The sequence below is a fragment of the Manis pentadactyla genome, chromosome 4 (genome assembly GCF_030020395.1).
Source record: "Manis pentadactyla isolate mManPen7 chromosome 4, mManPen7.hap1, whole genome shotgun sequence".
Lineage (NCBI taxonomy): Eukaryota > Metazoa > Chordata > Mammalia > Pholidota > Manidae > Manis > Manis pentadactyla.
In genome coordinates, this window is record NC_080022.1 from 105,047,648 (window position 1) to 105,066,687 (window position 19,040).

At 44.8% G+C, this 19,040-nt stretch overlaps 1 protein-coding gene across 1 annotated transcript in view; it reads left to right on the top strand.

Moving 5' to 3' along the window:
• The window catches only part of PTGFRN (prostaglandin F2 receptor inhibitor), a 74,451-nt gene that overhangs the window by 48,648 nt on the left and 6,763 nt on the right, over positions 1 to 19,040 (top strand). Inside the window, exons 5-7 of the mRNA XM_036924467.2 lie at positions 4,321 to 4,746; positions 9,264 to 9,683; positions 16,262 to 16,369. Of these exons, the coding sequence (XP_036780362.2) occupies positions 4,321 to 4,746; positions 9,264 to 9,683; positions 16,262 to 16,369 (954 nt within the window). The remainder of the gene's footprint in view (positions 1 to 4,320; positions 4,747 to 9,263; positions 9,684 to 16,261; positions 16,370 to 19,040) is intronic.

The following is a 19,040-nucleotide window of genomic DNA, read 5'->3' on the forward strand; positions in this document are numbered from 1 at the left end:
CATTCTCAGGTTGGAGAGGCTACGTGGGAGAGATGTGTGCATGATGGACCTTGAGAAACAAGCACAATCTCTGCAGGCAGTGTTTAAAATTGTAAAACAACAATAAAGGACAACTTTCACACAGGCGCCAAAATGAAAGCAATTAAAAACCCACCTGTGCTCGTTCCGTCCCGACACAGTGGAGCCGTGTCTCTGGGAGGACAAGTGTAAGTCCACCGACAAGGCAGGTGGATAGTTCAGATGGCCTTTGGACATCCTTTAAGTCACTAAACCAGCCCCTTGTCTTCCCAGGCTGATAATCCAGTTGTTTTTGTTTGTCTCTGCATTAGGGTTCTCCTCACTGGGGCCTAAGGTTTAGTTTTAACAGAGAATGAGGAGACCAATCCGTCAAAGAAGAAATTGTCCTCCCCTGCCAAGCTGGGATTCCTGACTAGGTGCCCACTTCTGCGACTCCCCTTACTCTCCTGTCTCTACTTTTGAATACATAGGATTTAAACTGATTCATTTGGAGGAGGGAGTAAAATGGGAGAATCTGCTCATTTATTCAACTAACTGAGCAGGAGTCCCAGGTTCCCAGGTGCTGAGGTGGAGGGAACAGAGGAAGGCAGGCAGGAAGCCTGGAAGCAGAGGAGGTGACTAGGGAGTGGTGAAAGCTATCACCCAGATGGATTCTAGCATCTGTGCAAGAAGGCAGTGGGTGGTGAGGCTGGACGAATAGGTTAGACTTACATTGTGGAGGGCTGGGGAGTGTGTTTCTAACTTAGTAGATGACAGCAAAGGCCACAGAGGTGTACTGAATAGGTGGCCTGGTGGTTGTGTCAGCCTGGAGGTGGGCTGGGAGGGAGAAGTGGAAGAGACACTGAGGAGGTAGAATGTGTGAGACTTAGGAGCCTCGGGGTGGACAGTCGGAGATAGCACACATTGCATGGAGACCAGGAGAATGAATGGTGGGTGTGGCAACAGAACAGTAATTGAAAAGAGGAAATGGCCATGTTTGTTTGAAGTGGGACTTTAACTGTGTGTGTGTGTGTGTGTGTGTGTGTGTGTGTGTGTGTGTGTGTGTGTCTGTGTGAGAGATGTATGTATATTGGCAGAGGTCAGTGGGGAGTGAGGTGAATTAGGTCACCAGTGTGCTATGCTAGAGATGCTGTGCAGACCCAGACAGAGATGCCTGGAACACAGCTTTGTGACAGTGCTTGGGCTCTGGAGCCCGAGGACCAGTTGGGTCCAGAGCAGAGGAACAGCTGGGTTCCGGGGTCCAGAGAATAAGGTGAGGGGCCAGACCAAGGGGTAGGAGGGGGAGAGGGCTGTTCTGGCAGTCAGTGCCAGGGCTGGTTCTGGCCCTTCCCCACGTGTTCCATGGTCTGACCGCTAATGGCCACTGCCTCTCTCCCGTCTTTATGGTAACTCTAAGAGCCTTCGTTTTCAGAGTGCTGCTTTGGAAGAGTAAGCTCAGAATGGAGGCAGACCACGAAGGATTGAAGTGTTTACTGTTAGGGTCAGTCATCAGTCAGTCATCAGTCAGGAGGCAGGGTGCAGTTTGGGTTGTCCTGGTCACAGGCCAAGTCTGGCCCACTGGGAGACGCCCGCCTGGTCAGATCCCTGTGGCATTACCGTAGCAGCATCAGTGCCAGTCCTGACATCCAGGGTTCCTAAAGGGCGTCACATCAGTCAGTGGTAGTTACACAGTACTGAGCTCAGAAGACAGGAAGTTCGGTTCATCGGAGAGATGAGGATGTACTTGAAAGTGGTAGAAATGGTAGAGTACTGGATTCCTATCTGCCACTTTTGAACTGTATGGGCACATTATTAACTTCTTTAGAGCTCTGCCTCCCCAGGTATGAAATGGGAATGGGGAATAATAGTTCACAAGTAAGTGTGTGCCTGTGTATGTTTATGTATATGTGCATACACATGCATAAACATACATACATGCACCAGTCCAAGCACTTTTATATATATTTTAACTCTTAATTCTCACAGTAACATTATGGGGTAGTTACTGTTATTATCCCTGTCTTACAAATAAGTACCAGACAGTGAGTAACCTGCCCAAGGTTACACAGCAAGGAACGGCAGAGCTGGGATCCGAGCAGAGCCTGGCTCCGGAGCCCTGGCTGGCTCTTCACCACTGCTCTTTGCTGCCTCAGTTTGCTGTTCAGGTTAATGTGGTGACACAGGCGAAGGGTCCTCACACCATGCTGGACATGGAGCTGGGTCTCCCTCAGTGACGGTGCCTGCTGCTGCTCGGGGCAGACACTTGGTGGTGGTGCACCCTTGTTCCATCCTGATGGGGCTGAGCACAGTGCGATGATGCTGTAGGCACAGCCGGCTCAAGTCTGTCCCTCCTGCAGTGACTGGGCCTGCTGGTTCTCATTTGCACCTGAGTTGCGGTGCCAGAAGCTGACATGAGAAAGGGTCGGAAACTTTGGATGTGGGCTAACTCAGGAATAACCCAGTCATGTGCATGCGGTGGTGCAAATACATCTCCATGCTGTTTGTTCCACATTCAGCTGTTGCTTAAGAGGCAGTGGGTTGCATTACCTCTCTGCCCAGGAGGCAGGAAACCCCCAGCTGTATGACTTTGCACACTCACCTGGGAAATGAGGAGGCAGGGGGAGGTTCTCACAGCCTGCGGTGTTTCTCTGCAGTGTCCAGCTCACGGCAGGGTGCGCCTGTGGGAGGGCAGGGCCTCTGGGTTAACTTTATGTGGCACAGGTTCCAACCTCACTTGCAATTAAATGTTTGTGAAGATGACATTTAAGGGAATTAAGATTTTGAGTTCTTTCCTTTTCCTGGTCGCTGAATCATTCTTGGAGAAGTCATGATGTTATACGTTTCATTAGAAGTGTAAATCACAAAAGAACAGTTGCTTGACCTCAGCAGTTTATAATCTGAATGAGTCATAAATAAAAGCTGTGTTAAATAAAACCAAACCATTTGATTGAGGTGATGTGAATAAAGATAGTGCTGGCAATGGAAAGCTCTCTTTAGGTAGAATTAGTTTTCTCCTAGCAGGCCAAGTGTTACAAAAGAAAAATGTAGCCTTTTCTAAAAGCCTTAGCACTGAGGCAGCAAACCTTTATTGAGTGCCACTGCATACAAGGCTGTGCATTTGGAGCTTGGGGACAAGGCTTTGAAGCAAGGAGTAGTGACAGTGGGATGGCTGCTATGCAGGAGCACCTGCACAGCTGGTGGGAGCTCAGAGAACTGGCTGTCATGCTAGGGGCCCAGAAAGGAGGAGGTTACACTGAAGCACAAGTTTGTGGGTCAGTCAGGAGCAGAGGGCTACCGCACACAGGCCTCCACAGAGGTGTGAAGCTGTGGTGACTGGAGACACATGGAGGGGCAGGGCTGGGGGCTGGTGGTGGTGGTGGGAGAGGAGAGATGGTGACAAAGGGATTTCAGTACCGGCTCCTTGGCAAGTGTGGACAAAGGCCTTGGGGTCCCTGAAGACAGAAATGTGGAGCTAGAGAAAGATTAAATTGATGCAGTGAACCTCAGGAAGGAGGGTTTTTGTTCACATGGAAAATAGCAAGGACTGTGATGGTGGCAGGGCCACTTGGAGAGTGCTGGCTATCCTCCCACACCTGGGGGAGTCTGTGCGTGCCGCAGGGAGGGGGAGTGCTCTGTGCTGGAGCCGGGATCACCATGCCCTGGCCTCATGGCTGCCAGGCCTGCATGGCGGCTTACATGTGGCAAGGAAAGAACCATTCGGGGCTTTGAGGGTAGTGGTGTTTATTGACCACTGAACACAGATTCGGTGCAAAAAGTCAGAGAACTGATAAAGTGAGGATAAGAACAGATGGGGGGATGATGACTGCAGGCCTTGCATTTGGGGCATGTCCACAGATGGCAGGAGCCCGGACCTCAGTGGGGATCGGTCTCAAGTGCAGGACTGTGCTCTGGGTTCGGGTTTCCCTGTGGTGCTGCACAGGGGCTTTGTAGGTCTGTGGGTGCTGCTTGTCATTCCAGAGAAAATCCTGGCAGAGTGTGGAAACTCCTCAGAGACTCTAACCTCCTGGGGAGAGGGACAGGAGACCCCAGCCCTGGAGAGAAACTCTCATCAGGGACATTTGGCTTCTGGCCTTGGGAGGTTTTCTCGGGGGACATAGTAGGGGTAGTGTACAAGTTCTGTGTGAGAAACGCTTACCACAGTCTTCCCATCCAATGCCAAGACCTTCATTTCTATCACTGTTGTCAGTATGACAGGCACATAGTTATCTGGGTGGGAGCAGTAGTTGTCTCAGCCCTTTTGCTAACTCTCAGAATGTTGCTCTGTCTGATATTTTTATCCTGGCCCCTCTCTCTTTTGTTCAGAACCAGACTATCAGGTGTACCTGAATGCCTCTAAGGTGCCTGAGTTCTCAGACGACCTCACCGAGCTGGAATGCCGGATAGTAGAGGCAAAGGGCCCAGAGGCTAGTGTCCGTTTCACAGTTTCCTGGTACTACAGGATCAACTGGCGCAGTGATGATGTGGTAGCCAGCGAACTTCTTGCAGTCATGAATGGGGACTGGACCCTGAAATATGGGGACAGGAGCAAGCAACGGGCCCAGGACGGAGACTTTATTTTTTCTAAGGAACATACAGATATGTTCAGTTTCCGAATTCAAAGGACTACAGAGGAGGACAGAGGCAATTATTATTGTGTGGTGTCTGCCTGGATCAAGCAGCGTAATGACAGCTGGGTAAAGAGCAAGGATGTCTTCTCCAAACCTGTAAACATATTTTGGGCATCAGAAGGTAGGTGCTTTGTTCTTGCTCGTTGATGGCTTTGTTTTGTGTTGGCTGACATCATCCAGCTGCACATGGTACCTGGTGTCCAACTGCCCTGCATTTACAGGTTTCCCTTTACACTAGGAATCCAAGAAATGCATGCTCACTGACAACTGCCCTTACCTACAGCCTGAACCTCTTTAAGAGGGTGATGCTGGGCAGGGAATGTCCTGATGAGGGAGTGGCTTCAGTCGGTGGTGGCAGATCATATTGGTGCTCACAGTGGGCCTGGGGTAAGCTGCTGACACTTGCTCCACTGGGCGCTCTGAACGTCACAGGCCTTTGGGGGTTTGTCTGTATCCACGACTTTCTGCTGGATGCGGGCACATTTAGGTGCCGCAGAGTGGGCGGACAGCCACAGGCCATTGTGGGGCCAATCATCCATTCAGAGAGATTTTTTTCTTGAGAGAAGTGACAAGAATTTAAGGGAAGAAACATTTGTGGTGCATCTCCTCCTGAAAGCGCAGAGCTCTGCCTCTCCTGGAACCTCAGACTCATCAAGTCTTTTATTGTTGCTCTGATCTGCCACTACAGGGAGCCCAGGCCTCCTAGTCGCCCTTCGTGCCCCGGATATGCCCCCTACGTGCCTCTGTTGACTCCTTCCCCCTTCCTATATCGCCAGGCCCCAAACAGGGCTTCTAGAACTCAGCAGAGTCCCCTGTTTGCTGCAACTCATCTGTGCAAATGCCTTTCTCCTTCTTACACTGAACATGCACCCCCTCGTTCCCCCCTGAGGACCTGCTCCCCCTGGAGTCCTCCTGAGAGGTGGTGCTTTCTTCCCACACTCCACGTACAACTGGGTCTAGGAGGGCAGGTGCCTTCCTTGTCCCCCACTGCCACTTCTCAACCCTTTTCTCTCCTCCCTAAAACCATCTTGCCTCCAATCTCACGTCATCAGCTCATACCACCTCCTCTCATGGTCTGTTGACTCCTCGCTCCTCCTCCTTCATCCTCGGAAGGCATTAACTTTTGTCTGGCAGCCCTTCTCTCTGGCACTCCTGTCTTGCTAGCTTCACTATCCCTGTAGAGAGCTGGCTCGCACTTTGGCTGCCTGTTGGAATCACCCAACGAGGTTTAAAAAATACTGATGCTTGAGTCCCACCAGGGATTCTCTCTTAATTGGCCTGAGGGTGTATATAGTCTGGGCACTAGGATTTTTAATTGCTCCCAAGATGGTTCTCCTGTGCAGCCTAGGTTGTGACCCTGATGTAGGTAAACCTTTCACTCCCAGTCCCTGGTACTCCTTCTGTTCATCCTGTCCTCTGTCGTGTTTTGGTCTTTCCCTCCCATGCTTATGCCCTACACTAGACCATCTCAGCTTTCTGCTCACTGAAAGCCCTCCATACTCTCAATTCCAAGCATCTTACTCTTTAAATATACGTCCTGTCTTTCTAGATCACTCCCTCTAGTACTCCAACATCAACCCTTCATCCCTAGCACCTTGGGCTGACAATGACAGTCCATTAATCCTACTGCTTGAGTTTCTTTCATTCCCATTGTGCCTTCACTTCTGTTCCATAGAGTGGCCTGTTTGCCTGGGAGAGCCCAGTCTACAACTGTCCTCCTGTGTCATTTTTAATGACACCCTTTTTCATCCTTAGATATGTCCAGAGGTGGGAGGTAGGATAAGATACGTAGTCACCGTACTGTCCCCTAGCTTGAATTCCTAGTCAGTTATAATTGCTGCCTTGCCCCACTCTCAGTGTGTCCTATACTCCAGCTAAACCACAGCCCAGTTCAAGGCAACCTTCTGCGACCTCCCTACCTGCATTTGCAGAGCTGAATGTGGTTGGATAAAAACATGTAAACATGTTGACTGACCTCACTTTAAATCTGTGATCACTTAGGTCAAGTGGCCCTTACCGCCACCTGGGGGTCATGCTGCATTTCCCTAATCTGGGTTCTTCCCTTCTCTCCAAAATGATTCTTGCCTACTGACTTCCCTCTGAAAACCTCATCCAGCCTCACTCTCAGCTGTTGGTCCTGCTTTCTGTTCCCCTAAAAAACCAGAAACAATTAAAGGAGTATTTCCACACACCACCCCAGCAGCTGAGCCCACGTTGCTCGGCCTCATGCTCTAGCAGAGGCTGGCCTCTCACCCCTCAGGCAGGTGGCTCCCTCCCCGATGTCTTCGGTGTCTCTCTCTTGAACCTTCTCTGCTGGCCTAAACATACTGTTAGACCTTCTGTTTTCTGGGATTTTTTTAAAAACTAATCTTGATCTCACTTCCCCCTTCCTCTTTCTGCTCCCCCTCTCTCTTGCTCACCTGTTACTCTCTCTTTCCTTTGTAGCCATATATTTTATTTATCTGTACTTGATGTCTCCAGTTTCTCTCTTCCCATTCTCACGGGTACCCACTTTATCTTTTGCCCCCCTGCCCATGGTAAGATCACTAGTGATTGATGACATGTTGCAAAGTCCAGTGGTTAGTCGTCTGACGTGGAGCAGGGTTTAACACAGATGAAGGTTCCCTCCTCCTGGAATACTTCGGTTTCTCCTGGGATTGTGGGGTGCATCCCTCCCAGGCTTTCCTCCAGTCTCATGGCTCTGCCTTCTGAGCTTCCTTTGCTGCTTGCCCTTCATTCTCCTGACACTCAAACATCAGACTGACTCAGGACATAGTTCTTGGATTTCTTTTCTACTATCTTCACTCCCTTGGTAATTTCCTCTTATCTCGTGAATTGAAATAATACCGCCTGTACACTAGTGACTCCCAAATTTATATTTCTACCCTCAACCTCTTTCCAAAACTCCAGACTCAATATTGTATTGCTTTCTTTCCACTTGTATAATGGGATCTCAAACTTCTGTTCAAATGTTGCTTCCACTCTTCCCTCAATCTTCTCTGACACCTTTGTTGTTCAGTCCAAAACCTTCATCCTTAATTCATTCCTCAAAATCGATTTCTCACTTTTCACGCACACTGTCACCAAGCCACCGTCATCTTTTGCCTGGATTATATCACCAGCCTTATAGCCGGTCTCCTTGCTTCTCCCCTTGCAAGTGGCAGCTAGAGCCATCTTGTTAAAGCGTAAGCCAGATCACGAAACTCCTCTGCCCTACTCCTCAGAGCCGCCCCATGTCACTCAGAGCAGAAGCGTGGAGTCCTCTCATTGGCCTGGGCGCCCCCACCCTTAGCCTCCCCAGCACCAGCTCTGCTTCAGCCGCCTTGCCTTCCCCTGCGTCCGCAGATACACGAGGCGTGCCTCTGCCTCACAGCCTTCTGCCTGGTGCTCCCTCCCCCTGGAGTGCTGTTTCCTAGATGGGTACAGCGTTTATTCCCTCACCCCCTTAGGTCCTGGATGCCTTCTCAGGGAAGCTGTCCCTGGCCACTCTAAAACTGTGACACCCCCTGCCCCCAACCTGTTATCTTCTTTCCCTGTTTTATTTCCTCTTAAACACTTATCACCATCAGTGATTATCAACCATACGTCTTCCTCCACTAGCACGCACAGCGAGGGTTTACTGTGGCAGCCCTGGGGCCTGGGCTAGTAAGTACTGAGATTGCCAAGCTCAGAGGAGAACCGGGCAAGAACGTGGGCTGTTCAATGGAACCTCAGCAGTCAGTGATCCTGCAGACACCATAACATACGTGTTCTGCTAATAGGTTTGGGGAGCAGCTATTCCCAAAAAACCCAATGTAAAAGTTTCATTTTGTAACTGGACAGACTATAGAATTAATGATTTCAGTAAAGGATCAAAAGAATGTGTTTAATTTATTTATTCATCCATCCAACAAATACTTGAGTACCTTTCAAGTGCCTGGCATTAAGCTCTTCTAACATAGATGTCTTATAATGTGTATATGCTTAGGGATTAATTTTTGACAGATAATTTGGAGGAGTCATTCCCTTAAATCTAGTGTACTATAGACACTTGCTCAAAAGTATGAAACAGCACCTGTGCAGATGCCTAGGTCTCAGGTGTGTGCTCCAGTCACTTTAGTAATAATCTGCTCTGTAATGTTACCATCGTATGATTAAACAGAGAGGACCCATTTCTTCCTTGCTTTACTCTTCCAAGCAGACCGGTTAAGCTAAGGGTACTTTCCTTGCACCCAGCAGAACCTCAGAGGAGGAGAAGCAGTTGGCATTGCTTAGAGCCTGACTTGGGTTTGTATTCAGCCGTGTCTCCCCAGTTCAGTACTACAGCTCTACCTCACATCCTGAGGGCGCCAGCGGATTCTCACTGTGGGTGAAACTCAGCAAGGACTTGATGAAAATCCTCAAAGCCAGATTCTCACCTGTTGGCTGCCTCTTCCCTCAAACCCATTAAATCATTCAGACTGCTCTGCTTCATCCAGCGGAGTGGTTTGCAGCCTGCTTACAGATACATGTGATTTTCTTTCTCAGTTTCTAGAAAGAAAACTGCTATTGTGTGACATTTTGCAAGTCCATTCCCCTTTCCTTGTCGCTGTGCTTTCAGATGCATATTCATTTTCACTAATCCTGTTGGAAATCATCTCTTCTGGTGCTTCATTCTAGATTCTGTGCTTGTGGTGAAGGCGAGGCAGCTAAAGCCCTTCTTTGCTGCAGGAAATACATTTGAGATGACTTGTAAAGTGTCTTCCAAGAATATTAAGTCACCACGCTACTCTGTTCTCATCACCGCTGAGAAGCCTGTCGGGGACCTGTCCAGTCCCAATGAAACGAAGTACATCATCTCCCTGGACCAGGATTCTGTGGTGAAGCTGGAGAACTGGACAGATGCATCGCGAGTGGATGGTGTTGTGTTAGAGAAAGTGCAGGAAGATGAATTTCGCTATCGAATGTATCAAACTCAGGTCTCAGATGCAGGGCTGTACCGCTGCATGGTGACAGCCTGGTCTCCTGTTAGGGGCAGCCTGTGGCGAGAAGCAGCAACCAGTCTCTCCAATCCTATTCAGATAGACTTCCAGACCACAGGTGAGCAGGGAACCCTGTTGAATCATAGACTGAACTCAAAGAGACCCTGGGGTTTTGATCCAATGGCTTCATTTCTTTAACTGCTTTATTGAGATATAATTCACATGCCATATAATTTACCCAAGTAAAGGATGTGATTCAATGGTTTTCTGTTTATTTACACAATTGTGCAAGCATCACCACAATCGTAGAACATGTAATTACACACCAAAGAAATCCTACATCCCTTAGCTGACATCCCTTCAATCCCCACCCATTCAGCCTCTTATTCCCCAGCAACTACCAGTCTTTCTGTCTCTGTAAACTTGCTTATTCTGGACATTTCACATTAATGGGATATAATATGTGACCTTCATGCCTGGCTTTCCATTTAACATAATGTTTTCAAGGGTCATCTGTGTTTTTGTGTCTTTAATGAATTCACTTTATCTTTAGTAGGTAAAATGTTTTTATGCTATAAGGCAGAATGGTCCCCCTTTTTTTAATGGCATAGGTACATGTTCTTATATACAAATATTTCTTACTCATCTGTGTAATTCACTAAGCTTTTCTGATGAACCTATGTGTGTGTATGTTTCAGCATATAGATGATATAAAAGCTTTTGATACCTAGTCTTATTTAGAATAGCAAGGTGAAGGATCATCATTTGTATATTCAATACTGAATGTTTTCACTAAATCTTGGATTCCAGTTAGAAATTTCTGAATGTGTAAATTCATACTCACCTGTAAAAATTCAAGTTTTAACTGAATCATTTTTTGTACAAGATATTTGTTGAACTACCATTTATGTTAAACTAGGTCTTCATAAAGTTTGTTTTCATTATTTTGTACTATTATAGCCTTTAATAGTATATAGTGAAATAATCTTCTGGCATCTTTTAATCTCTTAACCTTTTGATTAATAAGGAGTAGATACTGATTTAAGCCCTTAGATTTTAAAAGAGCAGAGAAAACACAGGTCCCTTTCACTATATATCTGCTTGGTTTTTAATAACAACTTTATTGAGAAAGAAAGCTTTATTGTTTAATAACAGCTTTATTAACATACCATAAAGTTCACCCATTTAAAGTATACAATTCAGTCATTTTTAGTATATTTGGAGTTGGGCAACCCTCTACACTACCTAATTCCAGAACATTTGAATCACTTCAACAAACTGTACCCATTAGTAGTCACTCCCATCTCCCCACCCCTAATCCCTGGCAACCACTAATGTACTTTCTCTCCAGATTTGCCTTTTTGGGACATTTCATATGAATTGAATCATCTAATGATCAATGGACTTACCATGACCATTTAGCATAATATTTCCAAGGTCCATTCATGTTATCAATACTTTATTCCTTTGTATGGCTGAATAATACTACATTGTATGGATATATCACATTTTGTTTCTCCATTCATCCAGGTTGATGGACATTTAAATTGTTTCCTCCTTTCGGCTATTATGAATACTGTTGATAGAAACATTAGTTTACTAGTTTTCATTTGTTACTTACAAGTGATGGTGAGTCATATGGTAACTGTTTAGCTCTTTGAGGAAATGCCAGACTGTTTTTCAAAGCAGCTACACCATTTTATATTCCCACCAGCAGTGAGGATTCTTACATCTCCATAACCTCCCTAAACCCTGTTATTCTCCATCTTTTTGATTATAGACAACCTAGTATAGCAGGTGTGAAGTAATAATTCATTGTGGTTTTAATTTGCATTTCCCTTATGACTACTGATGTTGAGCATTTTTTCATGTAATTATTGGTCATCTGTGTATTTTCTCTAGAGAAGTGTCTATTCAAATCATTGGCCCATTTCAAAATTGAGTTGTCTTTTTATTGTTGACTAGTAGTTTTCATGGAATCTGGATACAGGTCCCTTAACGGATATGTGATTTGGAAATATCTTCTTCTACTTGTTGGGTAGTCTTTTCACTTTCTTAAGTATCCTTGAATCACCTAAGTTTTTAATTTTTATGAATTCCAATTTTTTTTCTTTTTGTTGCTTATGTTTTTAGTGTCATATCTAAGAAACCATTGACTAATGCAAGGTTGTGAAGATATACTCCTTTGTTTTCTCTAAGAGTTTTACAGTTTTAGCTCTTACATTTAGGGCTCTGATCCATTTTGAGTTAATTGTTGTGCATGGTATAAGGAAGGGATCAGTTTTACTCTTTTGCGGATGAATACCCAGCTGTTCTAGTGCCATTTCTTTGAAAAATGTATTCTTTCCCCCTTTGACTTGTCTAGGCACACTTGTTTTTCTGGATTCTCAGTTCTACCACACTGATTTGTACATCTGTTCCTATACCGTACCACGTTGTTTGATTACTACAGCTTTGTAGTAAGTTTTGAAATCAAGAAGAATGAGCCTTCGAACTTTGTTCTTTTTCAAGATTGTTTGGGCTATTGTGATTCTTTGCATTTCTATATGAATCTTAGGATCAGCTTATTAATTTCTGCAAAATACAGTTGGGACTTTGATGGAGATCGTGTTGAATCTGTAGGTCACTTTGAAGAACATTGCTGTCAAACAATACTGTCGTCCGACCCATGAGCAGGCGGTGTTTTCCCATTTATTTGGGTCTTCTTGAATTTATGTTAGTGGTGTTCTCAAGTTTTCAGTGTACAAATCTTGAACTTCTTTTATTAAATGTATCCTAAATATTTTTATTTTTTTGATGCTATTGTAAATGGAATTACTTTCTTTTTTCCCTTTTTGGGTTGTTTATTACCAGTACACAGAAATAACTGATTTTTATATATTGATCTTGTATCTTGCAACCTTCTGAACTTGTTTATTAGCTCTAATAGTTTCCTAGTTGATTCCTTAGGACTTTTTTATTTAGAAGATCATGTTCTCTGTGAAGAAAGACAGTTTTACTTCTTCCTTTCCAAACTGAATATACCTTCTATTCCTTTTTCTTTCCCAGTTGCCCTGGTCAGTCCTCTAGTGCAATGTTGATAGTAGTGACACAAGTGTACATCCTTGTCTTGTTCCTGATCTTAAGGGGAAAGTGTTCAGTCCTTCACCATTTAGTTTGTGGTAGCTGTGGGTTTTTCATAGATGCCCTTCGTTGAGTTAGGGGAGCTTCTTTTTCATTCCTGGTTTGTTGAGTGCTTTTACCATGAAGAGGTGTTTGGTATTGTCAAATGCTTTTGTTGTGTCTATTGAGATTCAGATGGTTGTGTGGTTTTTGTCCTTTAAATGTGTGGCTGTTTTACTGTCTAGTAGTTTATCTTGTTTTACCTTTATTATTTGATATTTCTTTAAACCTGTTATGGGGGGAAGGAGAGATATAAAAATCTTTTCTATTTCTGGGTGAGGAATAGGTATTGAATCTGTTTATCCAGTCTTTACATTCCAGTATAAGAGATAAAATCACTGTAGCTTCCAGGTTGAATAGATAGCTGAAAGTTTTTATTTTATTTAGTCCATGGAGTTGTCATGGCCAGCTTAATTAAGAGAAGCTGCCATCAACTCCAGCACCCAACATAATGCCATGTCCATAAATTGACAATACTGAAGAGCCTTCACTTCTTAAAAATCAGTGCATAACAAAGAGGTCCTTCTTGGTGTCCACCTTTCTGTGCCCAGGTTTCAGGACACTTGCCTTTTGGTATGAGGACTGTTTCCCAACATCCCTACTGAGCCATAAATTTTACTGACTCAAAGTGTCGGGGGAGGGGGGAAATATGGTTTAAATGTGATGGTGTTAAAGATTTTGGACTTTTAAAAGAAGAATAAAATTTCCTTAGTAGAGAAAATTTGAAAATTTAGTAAGGTAGAAAGAAGGAAAACAGAATCACCCCATAATTCTACATTTTTTTTGTGTTGTTTGTCTTCCTAGAATTTTTTCTTTCCATGTTTTTTCATGACTTTGAGATAAGGCTGCATATATAATTTTATGACCTGCTTCCCGCCTCCCCCACCCAACCTTCAACATTATATAAGATAAGCATTTGCCCTGTTATAACGAGTTTTAGGTAAATTCCAACTTTAATGACTACCCCTACAAGAACTGGGTTAACTGGTACCCTAACCATTACATGCACGTGGTCTGCAGGTTGGGCTTTCACAGAGAACTGCTGTTTACAGCCTTCTTTTATGGTCTGGAGCTGGAACGTGGTTTTTCAGTGTTTGTATTTAAAAGCCAAGTGGCCCGTGTATTCTCTGCAGACTAGGAATTGGGGGATATCTAGCGACTGTTTGTTCACTTAAGTTCTCTGTGCCATAGTCTGTCATCTGTAAAGTTAACCAGACAGATTCCCTTACAAAACAGCATTTCCACAGAAATTGGCGATAATAAAAATATTTCTAAGCCTGGGATAATGATCCACATTAACAGTGAGTTGTTGGTTTCATTAGAAATGAAAATCCACAGCTGTGAATAGTTCACAATGAAGGTCTCTTCCCAGATCCTTGTCTGCACAGTGAGCCATAGCACAAATTCTTTGTTGTGCCCATAGACATAGCCACTAGGGGACATGAGAACTTGTAACTTGTGACCTAGAAGGCATTTTGGTTTTGCGGGGGGATATAAAGAAAAGAAAGTGAATTTTGTGCAAATTAGGTAGGTCTTTCTTTGCTGTTTCAAATTAAGTACATAGAAACCTAAACCCATTATTAGGATCTCTTTATGTTTTATCATTTCATGTTCCTTGGAAGGAGCCTAGACACTTTAAGAAAGCCCCTTAGCGTAATTCCATTTTATAACCATGAAATTTCTAGTCAGAGAATAAAAATGTGGTCCCCTTTCTCACTGTAGTTGCTACTAACTTGTACTCAAAGATGGCCATATATGGCACAAAGTACCCCTCAGTCATTATCACTGAGCCAACACAGAGCAACTGACTTAATCCTTCCCCAGCTCACTGCTGAAGCTGACCAAAGCCAGGTGGTAAGGACCTGCGGGAATCATGGCTGAGAGCTGAGTTCACTGAAGAACAGGGCATCCAGAATTAGGTCAGGTTCCTTGCCATTCTGTTATGTTCTCTACCTGCTGCAGCTCAGTGCCCTCCTGCTGCTCTCTGGCTGATGTGAATTCTCAGCAGAACCTACCCATGGCCTACAGCCCCTTCACCTTTCCCCAGCAAAACGCAGATTACTCATGTAGTTGTGTTAGGAAAGCAATCTGATGAGTTCTTCTTACTCTTCTGGTTGAAATGAAAGTATAGCACTTTCAGTTCTTTGCCTCATTGGTTTGCATGAACTTCTACACTTTTTCTCACAGTCATTTCTCATGTAAGGGGGGGAAAGTACATTTTCCTTTTTGGTAATCTGATTTACGAGGTAGGAACACTTCTACTTTTAGCTTCTAATGAGTTTCAGAATCCGGGTCCAGGGCCATTTATCTTTGCTTCCTAGGAAACCCAAGGGAAATCCATAGCGTTAGTATTCTGGAAACTTCTTCAGGTTTGCCTATTCTTAGATATTAGAAATTGAGAAAAGGTAAATATTGGGCTCTTAGAATTAGGTTGGCCTGAAGCTATGTAATGTAGTCACCTAAAAGTGAACCATAAAGGGTAAAAAAAAAAAAAGTATAGTACCTATTACCTCTCTCTGCCTAACAAGGGGCTAGGAGCCACAGATTTCTTCCACACAGGGTATACTTTTCAAAAAATTTTAATAAATCACATACTTGTGCCTTGTAATCAAATAGCAAGATAATAATTATGTCTACAATCAAATGCATCCAACTGACTCTGTGGTAAATACTATTAAATTCCAGCACTAAATTCTCTTTATGTGTCCAGTCTTTATACTTCATATTGTGTTGCTCATATGTGCTCATTACCTTACAACTCAAAAACCTGTAGGGAGCAGATGGTACTGTGAGGAGTTAGCATGGTTTGGGTAGAAACAGCTGGTCTTTGGAAGAAGGAAAGGGGCCTTATTTAAAGTAAACTAGATGTTAAGGGAGTGTTCTCAGGAAGGTGTGCAAGCCCAGTCCGATCTGGTAGTTTTTTAAGGGAATATTCATGCTGTCCAGGCTGCCTCAATTTTCTCCCCCAATATACAAGAATCAGAACCATACTTTCAGTTCTCCCACCATCCATTATAGAAATGTTGTCATGTCTGTCTCTTGACTGCATTTCAGGCTTTTAATAGCAGGGCCCCTATCCCCAGCACCCAGCACGATGAGGCCACCTGCTCCACCAGGACCAAAAGCGCACTGATTCAGTCCTCATACCTCTGATCTACCCACCCTGGCCTGCAAGTGAATCACATTTCCCAAACCAGAAACAACCCAGGCTGTAGCATGGGGGGAGCTGGGGTGGATTTCAAAGGAGACTGTGGTTGTCAGCAGAGAAGAGGTAAAGGAAAAGCCAGAAACAAAAGTAATTCTTTAGGAAGAAGTGCATTTTGGTTGTAATGTGAAGATAAAGCTCACTTGGATGTGCCTAATGCATGTGTCTCTCAGAGTGGTAAAAAGGCAGCCTTACAACACCTCCTGTTTGTGAGTTTCTAGCCCAGTTCCCGGGGAATGGAGCCACATTGAGATGCCCTTTAGAGTGCCAAGAATGTAATTTAAACAGAAATGTGAAAGAGAATAATCCAGCACATCACTTTCTTCCAGGTCCTGTATTTAATGCCTCTGTGCATTCAAACACACCATCAGTCATCCGGGGAGATCTAATCAAATTGTTTTGTATCATCACTGTTGAAGGAACAGCACTGGATCCAGGTACTACTCTCCACCCCTTCTTCTCCATGTTGCTTTTTGTAAATGTTTCTTATATCATCCCTACTATGGTACACAGATATGGAGGCCAAGGATTGGGTTGTCTGTTTATCCCCAAACTGCCTAGCTCAGTACTTTGTACTCACTAGATGTCTAATAAATACTTGTTGATGGGCGCATCTATCTGTTAAATGATTTGGAAACCTATCTGCACTTTTGAATCTGCATTGTCTAGGTGGTCCATGGGCCCCCCTGGGGCTAACTCAAGCTGGTTTGAAATCCACTGCAGAGTCCAGCTCCTTCATTTGTCTTTCATTCATCTGTTCACTCAGATACTTGTTGCGTTCCTTTTATATCCAGGTGCTGTTCTAGATGCGGGGAATAGGGGAGGGATCAAAATGCTCCAAGTCTGCCTTCTTGGAGCCTGCGACCTAGTTAAGAAAACAGAGAAGAAAGAAATCACCATATAATCTAATACCAGGTAGCAATTAACTCTATGAAGAAATAGAGAGCAAAAGAGTAGCAAGTGACCAGGGTTGCTATTGGATTTTAAGTTCTTGGTAATGTTTGTAAATCTGTTCTTTGCAGAAAACAATAGCATGCTAGCAGGATGCCTAAGAGTTGTGGGTCATCAGCCTTATACCTTTTCTTCTTGGCACACTTCAGTGACCAGTGGATGTCCTTGTCTTACTCTTAGAACTTCGGGGTTTCAAAGAACACAAAATGCCCATGGGGTGTGTCTGTTGCTGAGCAGGACTGTGCCCACCTCTGCCTTCTCCTAACAACCGTGGAGAACCGGACTCACTGCCTGGGGACAGTCCTTCTCTCCTCGCATGCTTTGGCTGGAGGCATCTTTGTACTGCACACCCCATCACAGGCAGAGCCATGGCCTCTCCCAGATGCACCTCCTGATGCCACATTGTACAGGGTTCACATAGTTCCATGTGGCAAGTGCTGGACATGTGGCCCTGTGGTCGAAATAGGAAGCAGATTTTCATTCCATGTTAAAGTTCAGGTTATAAGCAAAGTGAGGGTGGCCTATAGTGAAACCAGCCTGGACACTGCAAGCAGGGGCCTGGACAGAGTTCATGTTGAAGGGTAGAGGTTTGGATGGCTGCCACCCTGGGTCTAGCTCCTGCAGAACCTCCAGTTGAGATTCAGTGGCAACCAGTACAGGGTCAGCAAATATTTTCTGTAAAGGACCCAGGTGGGAGGTATTTTTAGCTTTACAAGCCAGATGGTCTCTACAGCAGCTATTCAACTCTGTTGTGTGAAAGCAGCCAGGGGCACTATGTAAACAAATGGGCTTGGCTCTGGGCCGGTGAACCTTTATTTACAAAAACAGGTGGTGGGCTGGATTTGGCGTGGGCTATAGGTTACTGATCCTTTGACTCATTGATTGATAGCAAAATTGATGCTCAGAGGGAACCTGAACATGGTTGACCTTTAGAGGTAAGAAAAAGGAGAAGAGTTTGTGGAAGATGTAAGGAAAGGAAAAGAAAGAAACCCACCCAGACCAGCAGAGCTGATTAGCTCTGTTCTCAGGGCTACAGAATGAGAAGCCTTGGTCCTGCATGAGCTGCACAGTGGATCGAGAGCAGAGCTGGACGCGAAGGTGGAAAAAGCAAGGCAGAATTACAAGAGGCTGCCAGGGAAAGAGGAGCGAAAGCCTTTCCAAAAGTTGGACCCATTTTTACCTTTTAAGTTCACTGAGGAAATATACACAAATAAATCATTTAAATGCTCTTTCTCTTTTAATGGGTCACCATTTGTGCCCTTAATATAAAAATCTTCTCCAGGGTAACTGCATAAGCTATAGGTAACTGTTCCATAGGCCACAATTTTCTAGAACTTTTGGGCTGTATGGGTGGAAGATTCCAAATAATTAAATTTAATGTAATTGAGTTTTTCCTCATTCATTCTTTGGGCTGTGAAGCAGTCCTATTTTGGAAAGGACACGCAAGTGGGCCAAGGGCCAAGGCACTCCTGTGCCAAGGTAGGGGAATGGATTGGGGTAGGTCATGGCCTTTTAGAGGTGGTGTTGTAGGTCAGGTTCTCTAGAAGCAAAGCCTGAGAGAAGCATGCAAACGATTAATTGAAGATGTGCTCTTAGGAGAAGATGGTGAGGGAGGGAGGAAATAGGTAATGCATGGAAACGTGTGAATTCAAAACAAGTCCAACTGCCCCCGGGAAGCTCTAGAACATGGGATGCACCACGGAGTGTGGCGTCCTTGAGGTCAGGGACTGGGCTGTTGCATCCCCTCAGTCACTCATTGTCCATAGGCTCAGTGGTGAGGGAGCAAGGGTGTTTCTTAAACTCCAGGAGGTGGCTTCTGTCAGCAAAGGCCAGTCCTCTGGGGGAGGGTCCAGGTGTGAGAGCTTTACCAGCCAACACATGTAGCAGCTGGGGGCTCAGCACATCAGGTGGTCCGTGCACAGCACCAAGAGTCTCTCCTGTAGGCAGTAGTGCCCTTCCCGTCAGCAGCAGCTATCTGTAGAAAGCATGTGTGTTGAACTGTGGAGACAGGGATGTTCATGGCAACTAACTTGCACTGAGCACCTTACTGCGTTCCAGATGCTGTTCTAAGCATTTTATAAAGACAGCTTAATCATGGGTTATGTTTATTTCCATATTACAGATGAGGCAACTAAATCATAGTGAATTGAAATGACT